Below are 10,020 nucleotides of genomic sequence, written 5' to 3'. Positions count from 1 at the left end.
TCTGTAAACCGCTCAGAGAGGGCTGGGAAGCACTGTGAAGCGGTGTATAAGTCTAAGTTTAACGGTAACAGAGTTGGAAGGGACCTCATCTAGTCCAACCCCCACTGCTCACGCAGGAGACCTGGACTAGGAATTGGAACCGCTGAACTGCTGACCTTTCTGATCGGCGAGCTCAGCGTCTTAGCCACTGAGCCACCTAGTCAGGCATGCTATGGCTATTGTCATATTCTATGATTGTGTAATTCCACAAGATCGAATGAGGCCTCTGCTTTCAAGGTGCTTAGAATCTTCCCAGGTGTTGATAACAGGCCCTCAGGGACAGTGGCTTGTGGGGGCCCCTCTGCACATGCCTGGAAGCGCTTGTGATTTCCCATGCTCTCCACTTGTCGGTTGGGCTCCACAGAGTAACAGATCAACAGAGGTGGAAGGGATCTTGTAGGTCATCTGGTCCAGGGGTGTCAAACTCGATTTCATTGAGGGCCTCAACAGGGTTGTGTTTGACCTCGGGGGCGGTAGGCAGGGGGCAGCGGGCATGGCCAGCTCGACGACACTCTTGTCGGGGACACTTGTGGCCAAGTGCTAAGGCAGGACTTCCCTCAGACCCTCCCTCCCTCTCATTATTATCTCCTTCCTTCCTTCCTTCCTTCCTTCCTTCCTTCCTTCCTTCCTTCCTTCCTTCCTTCCTTCCTTCCCTCCCTCCCTCCTCCTCCTTTCTTCTTCTCCTTTCTTCTTCCTTTGTCTCTCTCCTTATTTTTCCTTCCTTGCTCTCTTCCCATCTTCCATTCTTCTTTTTCTTTGTCTTCCCTCTTTCCCTCTTTCCCCCTCCTTCCATGCTCAAATGCAACAGGGGAAACGTTTATCCTTTTGTTTTTCGTTTGTTTTGCTCACCTTCGGCCAGCAAAAGCGAAGCCCGGAGGGGTGGGGGGGTGTGCAAACCCACCAAGCTCTGTTTTGGCAAGCAGAGGCACCGTGGGCCATTCCTTTGCTGTTTCCAGGGCGACCACTGCAGGCCAGATCTAAGCACGCTGTGGCCTGGATGCGGCCCGCGGGCCCTGAGTTTGACACCCCTGATCTAGTCCAACCCCGCCTGCCCAAGCAGGAGACCCTCCACCAGTGATGGCTAACCTTTTTGCCATTGCGTGCCAAAAGTGGGGGTCGCATGAGGAGGTCGCACGTGCCCACACCCATAATTCTATTATGTCACCCCCCGCGTTCCCCCCGCTTTTAGCATGTGATGGCATGGTAGGCCCAGTAGGCCTGTTTTTTGCTCTCCCCAGGCTCCAGAGCCTCTCTAGGAGCCTGGGGAGGGCAAATACAGCCTTCCCACCCCCTGGAGGCCCTACAGAGGCCAGAAACGGCCCGTTTGCTGACTTCCAATGGGACCAGAAGGCCCAAAAATCAGTTGGCCAGCACACGCATGATGAGCTTGCATGCCCACCGATATGGCTCTGCATGCTACTTGTGGCACGCATGCCATAGGTTTGCCATCACGGCCCTACACCATTTCTGACAGATGGCAGTCCAGTCTCTTCTTGAAAGCCTCCAGTGACGAAGCTCCGACAACTTCTGAAGGGCAACTTCTGTTCCACGGCTGGGTTGCTCTCACTGTCAGACGTCCAGAGGGCCAGGCTTGGCATGGAACCCAGGCTGCCTTGGCACACAAATGGAATATATTTTGGGAAGCCTTAACACACCGGCAGATGATCTAATTGTGGCTGCCAAAAAAAAAAAAGCTATTTATAGGGGTTGTGTCAGGGGCAAAGAGAGGCTTCACTCGGCCACTGCTTGCCGGAGGCGGCCGTTCCTCCAGGAGGGTCATGGCACGCTGCCCCTCCTTCTCCGGCCCTTCCAGGAAGGTCTTCCAGGAGCTGCGGGAGGAGCCAAGGCCTGGCAGGAGGGAGGGCTCTGAGATGGCCAGGACCCTGCAGAACAGGAGGGTGCATGAGGATCCCCTGGAGTGCCGGGATCCTGTGGTGCAGAATGCCCTCTACACGGGGGACCTGGCTGAGGTGCAGCGGCACTTCACCAAATGGTCCACGGTCAACCTGCTCATCCATGCCGAGGGTCAGGATCTGCGCTGGACCAGTCAGAAATGGGGTAAGAGCAGAAGGGAAGATAGGAGACCGCGCAGGTGCTGCTGCTACCCCCCCCCCCCCCGTGGTGGGACACTGAACTAGCTACAAACTGGAGTATCCAGGGGTCCCAGCTGAAATCTGCCTGCCGTCTATCAAAAATGGTGTTGGGCAGGGGTGGGTTCTACTTACCTTTACTACCGGTTTGCAACAGGGCCGTACGCGCATGCGTAGAAGCTTCTGCACATGCGCAGAAGCGTTCTGATGACGTCGGGGTCAGTGGGCGGAGCCTCCCACCAGTTTTACTACTGGTTCTATAGAACTGGCCGAACTGGGGGCAATACACCATTGGTGTCAGGTCTTCTGCTTGGGCGGGGGCTTGGACTAGATGACCTACAAGGTCCCTTCCAACTCTGTTAATTTGTAATCTGTAAATCCTCCCCCCCCCCACCCCCAAGGCCAACTCTTTGTGGCCAAGTCGCCGTGGGACAGTTTGAACGATTTGATTGAATCATTCAAAATAAAATTTAAATAATAATAATTGGATTGTTGCCGTTCACATTTCATTCTCTTCCCTCCTTTGGCGTCCTTTCTTGAATGATTCTGTTCCACCATTTCTTGGATATTAACCCAAAGACGCTTTTTCCAGGAGGCCACTGGACTTTTTGGGGTTTTTTTCTTTTTGAAGATGTTTTGCTTCTTGTTCAAGAAGCTTCCTCAGCTCTGACAGGATGATAGGGAATGGAAGGATTTATATTCCTTGCAGACAGCTATCCTGTCAAGAGTTGAAGAAGCTTCTGGGATGAGAAGTGAAACATCTGGAAAAAGAAAAACCAGAAAGTCCAGCGGCCTCCTGAAAAAAACACCTTTGGGACAACCATGACCTGGAAGTCTCAGAATCTCTACAGACCTTGGATATTAATATAACTCTTGTCCTCTTGTCCCGTTGGCTGTGGCGAATTATCACAGACTGCCACAGACATACCAACCTGCTTGTCCCTTCCACCCGGAGGAGGGGCTTGCTAGGATGCCTGGCTGGAGGGGCTGGAAGTGAGCTGCCTCACTGCAGGGGTTGTCCAGGAAGAGGAGGGTCCAATGGGAGTGGGCCCGTTCCTGTCCATCTCAGCCAACAGTTGCCAGGGCTCTGTTGTCCTCCCCAGCCTCTCCACTGGGGGCAAAATCTGCTCCATCTCAAGATGTGGGGGGGACACTCCTTGAGGCAAACTGTCAACAAATCTTTAAACTAAATTTATTGTTTAAAAGCAGCTCAACGCTAAGCTTCTTAGGCGAAGGGAGGCCAAATTCTGTTGTAGAATCCGAGTGAGAATAGAGCTGGAAGGGACTTTGGAGGTCTTCTAGTCCAGCCCCCTGCTCAAGCAGGAGATCCTAGCCTGGACTATTTCAGACAAGTAGTTGTCCATTCTCTTCTTAAAAGGGCAAGCAATTCCACTGGTTAATTGTCCTCACTGTTAGGAAGTTTCTCCTTAATTCCAGGCTGCTTGATGAGTTTCCATCCATTGTTTCTTGTCCTGCCATCTGTTGCTTTCCAAAATTGACCCCCTCCTCTTTGTAGCAGCCCCTCAAATATTGGAATACTGTATTCCAATAATATAATAATTTATAATAATATAATAATTTCTATTAAGTTATAATAATATATTTTCTACTAATTTATACTACAACTACTAATAATAATAAGCCAGATATCATGGTTGTCGAGGGCCAAAGCGTACAGTTTATTGATATCGCTGTACCAGGAGACGGCAGAGTTGAAGAAAAAGAACTGGAAAAAATCACCAAATAGCATGTCCTGGTTATCAAAACTACACAGCTATGGATGAAACATGTAACAGTGATACCCACTGTCATCGGGGCACTTGATACCATGTCCAAGAATTTTATAAGATACATCAACAAAGTGCAGCTTCCTGCAATAACACCAGCAGAACTGCAAAAAATTGCACTTCTTGGAACATCCTACATCTTAAGAAAGTATTTGGTTGATACCTAGGATGCTGGCAGCAACCCGTTTCAACCATTAGGACCAGTCAATGGTATTTGTGACACATTTTTAAATGTTCAGTTGAATGAGTTTCATGTTTGATTATGATGATGATGATGATGACGACGACGACAACAACAATGGTATGTATTCCAGAACCAACCTTCCTATTCAACTTCATTAATCACTTAACCCATTTTCTTGGTTGACACATAAAGGAAACAAACAGACAAAGGGCAGCCCATAAAATGCTTGGGGTCTCCCGTCTTCCCCTCCCCCCCAAAAAACTCACCAAGTCACACTACCTGATCTTTCCCGGGTTGTGTGAACACAGCTGCTGTTTCTCACTCACCTGGTGACTAAGCTCTAGGGGCTGGTAAACAATAGAAATTGAAGTGCTTATTGCTATGGGACCTTCCAGACGGGGCCAGAGGAGAGATTACGGCCTCCCCGCGCAGGCTCCCCTTGCCTCACTTGGACGCCGCTTCCTGCCGGCCCAAGTGTTGCCCTTTCCCATGCGCCAGGCCAGGTGTCCCAAGAAAGAAAGTGCCCGCCCCCCCGGAGAGACCGTCCGCCTCCCTCCGGAGAAGAGGCGCAGCCATGGAGCCCATCTCGACGCGCAGGGCTCGGGGAGGGGCGCAGACCTTCTGGCAGGCCCTGCTGGCGGGCGACGGCTGCACTCTTCTCTGCTGCCTGAGCGACCCCGAGAGCGGCGTGGGCCCCAACTCCGTCTTCGACACCAGCGACGGCCACGAGTGGGAGCAGTACCGCTCCAGTGCCCGCCAGCTGAGTGCGCGGGGCGAGACCGCTTAACGGAGGAAGGGAGGCCGGCAGCTGTGGACGCGGAGAGTCCCACTCCCGGCCCCGGCCCTTCTCCCTCTGCGGGGGTTGGGAACTGGGGCTGGGAAGCCCGTCCCCCCTCCCCCAGAGGTTGCCCCATGGCTCAGCCGGTTGACCCTCCGCCTTCTCTCTGTCCCCAGGGCTGTGGTCTCTGACCTACGAGCAGGAGCTCACCACGCCGTTGCATATCACGGCCAGCCGCGGCTACCTGGACTGCTTGCGCCACCTGCTGCTGCGCGGAGCCGAGGTGGATCTGGCGCCCGGTGGACAGACCGCCCTGCACGCGGCTTGCGCGGCGGCTACCGCCGACTGCGTCCGGCTCCTGCTCTCTTTCGGCGCTGACCCCCGGGCTATCTCTGAAAGCGGATTTCAGCCGCTCCACCTCTGCCGGAACCCCGGCTCGAGCGAGTGAGTAGCTCCGCCTGGCGACGCCCCGCAGAGTAACAGCCGAGGACTCGCCCTGAGCAGCTAGCTGCGGCAGAGGAGGGGAGGAGGCTTCGGGAAGCTTTGGGGCGTTTGAAAGTACCCGGCCGTTAGATCCCCAGAACCCGGTTTCCCTGCCGCATTTTCCCCCACCCCCCTTTTGGCTTATTGAATTGTTGAAAAACGGGGCAGCCGGAAGGCTGTGGAAGCAAGAGTCGGATCCACTGGCTCGTGCCAAATCCCGCAGCATTCTTTTGGATCCGGCTTCTTTCCGGTGTCGGGCAGGGGAGCCCTAGACGGGCAAGGGCGGCCAACGGGAAGAAGACCGCTAGCCCGGGTCTCCGAACCAGCCGCGAGGCTCGCGAGCTCTGTGCGCGCGGGGGGGGGGTGATTTCCACAAGGGGGGGCAATGTTTCTCCACCACCTCCTCACCCCTCAGGTAGTCCGCTCGGTCTGCGTGTGGCTGAGGCGGGTGGGACTCTTTGACTTTCCCTTTCCCGAGTAGAGGAACGGCCACATCCGAAGGGAAAGGCAGGCGCATCCGCTCGGGACGTCGCCCAGCCTCCCGCGAAGCGGTGCAACGCATTCTGCGTTCGCTGAAAGTGTTTTGGCCCAAGCATCGCTGGAGGCCGCGAGTGGGAGCTGTCCAGGGCGTCTTCTGAGCCCCCCAAATCATCCAGCCATCCTGAATGGGACAACTCGCCACGGCCAACCATCATGGGACAATTCGCTGCAGGACAAGTGAACAATTCAATTTAATTATTTAAAATAAGTAAAAAATAATAATTTAATTTGTGTCCTTCGCATTTCATTCGGTCTCTCCTTTGGCATCCTGTCTTTAAGCTTTTATGCCACCATTTCTTGGATATCGGTGTAACTCTTGTCGAGCAGGGAGTTGTTCCGTGGCGTGGCCGCGGCGAGTTGGCCGGCCTTTCCTTGCTACCGGTGGGCAGGGACGGGGAGTAAAAGCGGGTAGGAATTGAGAAAGGCTTCGCTCCGACCTTTCCCCTCGGTTGAGAGTGGCGGGCAGCCCTAGGGCACGCGCCACACTGACTCCTGCAGCCTCTGCTCCGAGGCAGCGCTCGGCCTTGGACGTAGTTTCATAGGAAAAGAAGACTTTGGGCGCGCGAGGGGGTGGGAGGGAACGAACTGAGCCCGCTGCATAAAAGGCAGGCGTGGGGAGCGGCCCTTTAGGAGACGGTAGGGCCGAAAGGGGGTGTCATCTGCTTCCCCTTTGGAAGAGCACCCGCACCCCTCTCTAGGGGAGGGCTTATTCTTCCAGCTGCTCCGAAGAGCCCCGCGCAAGAGGCTTCGAGCAGAGGTGGGTTTCAGCAGGTTCTGACCAGTTCTGGAGAACCGGTAGCAGAAATTTTGAGTAGTTCAGAGAATCGGTAGTAAAAATTCTGACTGGCCCCGCCCCCATATATTCTCTGCCTCCCAAGTCCCAGCTGATCGGGAGGAAATGGGGATTTTGCAATAACCTTCCCCTGCCAGCCCATCAAGCCATGCCCACCAAGCCACACCCACAGAACCAGTAGTAAAAAAATTGAAACCCACCACTGGCTTCACCAACCCTCGAGTCCGCCTTCCCTCCTGAGATGCCGGCTCAAAGAGGACTCCTTGGGCCGGGCCCTTCCTTGCGGGGGAGGGGCTGGCAAGAAGGAAAGGCGGACCCAACGACCCACCCCAGAGCAAGAGCCTGCGCTCGGGGAAGGGGTCGGACCGTGGTTCCCGCCAGTTTTGGGGTCGCAATAAAGCCCCGCCGTTGTCAGTCCCTTTCCCGCTGTTTCCCCCTTTCCAGGTGCGCCCGCCTTCTGCTGAGCCACGGGGCGGTGGTGAATTGCGCGTCCGAGGAGGAAGAGGACACCCCGCTGCACGTGGCGGCTCGGCTGGGCTTGGTGGAGCACGTGCACCTTTTCCTGAGCCACGGGGCCGCCCTGGAGGCCAAGAACGCCGAGGGGGAAACCCCGCTGATCGCCGCCTGCGGCCTGGCGCACTCCGCCCAGGCGGCGGACGCTTACTACGAGGTGTGCCGGCTGCTAGTGGAGGCCGGCGCCCGGGTAAACGCCGCTGACCGCGACCGCCAGCGTCCGCTGCACCAGGCCTGCAAGAACGCCAACCCACGCGTGGTGGCGCTGCTCCTGGCCCACGGCGCCAACGTCAACATCATGAGCTACAGCGGCAACACGGCGCTCCACAACGCCCTGCAGGTGGCGGCCTACCGCCTGGAGCACCGGCCGGAGTTGGTGGTGCGCCACCTGCTCAACCACGGCGCCGTCCGCGTCTGGCCGGGGGCGCTGCTCAAGGTATGCACCCGGTCGCCACGCGGGACGAGGAAGCGACGACCTAGCAGGAGCCGCGGCTTGCTCGCTCCCTCCAAAGCGTCCCGGGGGACGAGGGCGCGCGGGCTCCAACTCCCCTCTCCCACTACGCAGTGGGTCTGGGACCGGTCTGCCTGCAAGGGGCGTGGGAAGTCCACGCTGGTGGTTGCCTGCTCCCGGGGAGACCGAGCTAAAGCAAACACGGCTTCCCCGGGATCAACGAGGCAGCCGCGCTTAAGGCCGCGGCGGGCTCCGTTTGGCGCAGAGGCGACCAGGCCCGTGAACAGAACAGATGAACAGAGTTGGAAGGGACCTTGTAGGTCATCTAGCCCAACCCTCCCCGTCTCCTCCCCCTTCCCCCCCATTTCTGACAGATGGCAGTCCCGGGCTCGATTTGGGCAGCGCAGGGCCGTCCAGACGTGCAAACCTAAAGAGTGCTCAGTGGCCGTCCACATGCCTTAGGGATCTTAGTCACGGAGCTGCCAACTTCGGGATTTGGATTCCTGTCCCCTCTGGGCAGGAAATTGTCTGGAGGATTCGTGGAGAGGCAGAATATAGAAGCTTGGCTTTATAAAGTCCAAAGGAAATGTGGGCGCACCTTGACTTTCCTAAGCCAACTCGGCTCTCCGGGTTCGAGGCTCCATTGCCTCAATGCGTGAGGTTCGGGCGAGATCCGGGGGTAAGAGAGGGGCAGGATTCCATAGGGGAGGGTCCAGCAGGGTAGCCGGTGGAGCAGGGCCGCCCTCCTTCATCCTTAAGACTGGGCATTTTAAAAAAATTCGGAGGAGAACGGCAAGCGTGGGTCACCAGCCACACCGGTCAAGCAGCGGCCTGCCAGGGGGGAGGTGGGTGTGGGTGGGTGGGCTCGTAGATACCCCGGGAAAGCAAAGGAAAGGCAAGCAATTCTCGCCCTCAGGCCTCTTCTTGGGGCCACTTCTGCGTTCTTCCCCAACCTTTGAAGCGTCACCTTCATGCGGGGACCCTTCCAAGGCATTCGGGCCCGAGGCAGGCAGCCTGCGCTCAACACTAACAGCCCCTCCTTCTCTTCTTCCCCCACCTCCCCACAGGTGCTGCGCCACTGCTGCGGTTCCCCTCGCACGGTGGAGACCCTGCTCAACTGCTACGTCCGAGTGCCCGTCACCGAGGCCTGGCAGCAGGTTGTCCCAGAAGAGTTGGTGCAGGTGAGTCGGCGTGGGAGCCCGAGCGGTCCCGAGGAGGGGGGCTTCTCTTGCCGGGGTTGCCTTTCCCATTCTCACGAAACCCCGCTTCCCTGTTTGCAGCAGCACCCGCGGTTCTTCCGGTCCCTCTTCGCCCTCGGCCAGGGACCTCGCAGCCTGCAACACCTGGCCAGGTGCGCTCTTCGCAGCTGCTTGGAAGGCCGCCTCCTCCAGGCCCTGCCCCACCTGCAACTGCCCCCCGCCTTGCATCACTTCGTGCTGCTTCGCTTCGAGGACATCCTTTACTAGCCCTTCTCAGCCCCAACTCCGGGGGTGGTAGTTGGGAATCCCAGCCGAGGGAAGCGCCCGCACCTTCGCCCTTCAGCCTAGGCCGGACAGGTATGGCGGGCCCCCCACTTCCACAGAGAACCCGGTGCGCCTGGACCACTCCGGCCGATCCGAACGGCGCGGGGGGGGGGAGGGAGGCGGCGGTGAAGGAGGATCGCCCTCCCGGCGGGAACCTCCCTGAGGCGAGCCTGAAGAAAGATCCAGCGATCTGCCAGAGATTCCATAAAACAAAAAGAGGCCGTGGATGCGCATGGGTGCCGCGCCTCGCTTCCTCGGAGCTGGGAGCGGAAAGACTCAAGGTGCCTCCCTTGCCAGCTTTACGGGCACGGCTCCGGCACGGCTGAGCAGACCAAGCCAGGTAGAAGCTCCAGACGCCTGGACGCACCGATCCCGGACTAGCCTCCTTGCCAGCCCCTGGACCCATTCAGGCTGCCTCCCTGACGGAGCACTGGTTCCCCAGAGTGACAGAGCCCTCACCCCAAATCCCCAAGGCAGGTGAAAGCAAACCAGCAGAGGCTCTGTCCCGCAGGCGCGGAGAAACCCCCTTCTCATCCGTCCGTCCCCCCTCCTTTTCCTCTCTTCTCCCCCCCCCCCACCCAGCCTTTCTCTCGCGTGTGGAGAGATCCCTGCTTTTTTTGTAGATTGCCCGGGTGTGTAATAAAGAGGCTGCCTTTCCGTGGTGCGTGGCTGTGTGTGTCTCCTCCCCGATCCCGGGACGAGCAGAGGAGGGACGGGCCCAGCCGCTGGAGAAGGGCCCGGCCGCAGCCTGCTGGGTGGGCAGATTCCCAGACAAGCCGACCCTGGTTGCCCCTCCCACAGGTCACCGCCAGGCGGCGCTGCAGGACGCAGCTGGATGC

The 10,020-nt window shown here is 57.6% G+C and overlaps 1 protein-coding gene across 1 annotated transcript; it reads left to right on the top strand.

Annotated features, from left to right (window-relative positions):
- The first annotated feature begins 1,698 nt into the window (after positions 1-1,698).
- ASB10 (ankyrin repeat and SOCS box containing 10) lies at positions 1,699-9,268 on the top strand. Its single transcript, XM_034423453.3, has 5 exons — positions 1,699-2,097; positions 5,055-5,322; positions 7,139-7,643; positions 8,726-8,839; positions 8,939-9,268. The coding sequence occupies exons 1-5, from the start codon at positions 1,818-1,820 to the stop codon at positions 9,122-9,124; spliced, it is 1,353 nt and encodes a 450-aa protein (XP_034279344.2). The 5' UTR covers positions 1,699-1,817; the 3' UTR covers positions 9,125-9,268.
- Positions 9,269-10,020: the final 752 nt, after the last annotated feature.

Source organism: Pantherophis guttatus, chromosome 4 (genome assembly GCF_059756535.1).
Source record: "Pantherophis guttatus breed Tessera chromosome 4, ASM5975653v1, whole genome shotgun sequence".
NCBI lineage: Eukaryota > Metazoa > Chordata > Lepidosauria > Squamata > Colubridae > Pantherophis > Pantherophis guttatus.
This window is presented reverse-complemented; position numbering and strand designations above follow the sequence as displayed.

What these genes read in the sequence shown, in the direction of transcription:
- ASB10 (XM_034423453.3), top strand. Translation starts at nt 1,818, where the DNA reads ATGGCACGCTGCCCCTCCTTCTCCGGCCCTTCCAGGAAGGTCTTCCAG. An exon ending in GGCCGGGGGCGCTGCTCAAG is followed by an intron (nt 7,644 to 8,725) that starts GTATGCACCCGG and finishes ACCTCCCCACAG; the next exon opens with GTGCTGCGCCACTGCTGCGG. An exon ending in TCCCAGAAGAGTTGGTGCAG is followed by an intron (nt 8,840 to 8,938) that starts GTGAGTCGGCGT and finishes CCCTGTTTGCAG; the next exon opens with CAGCACCCGCGGTTCTTCCG.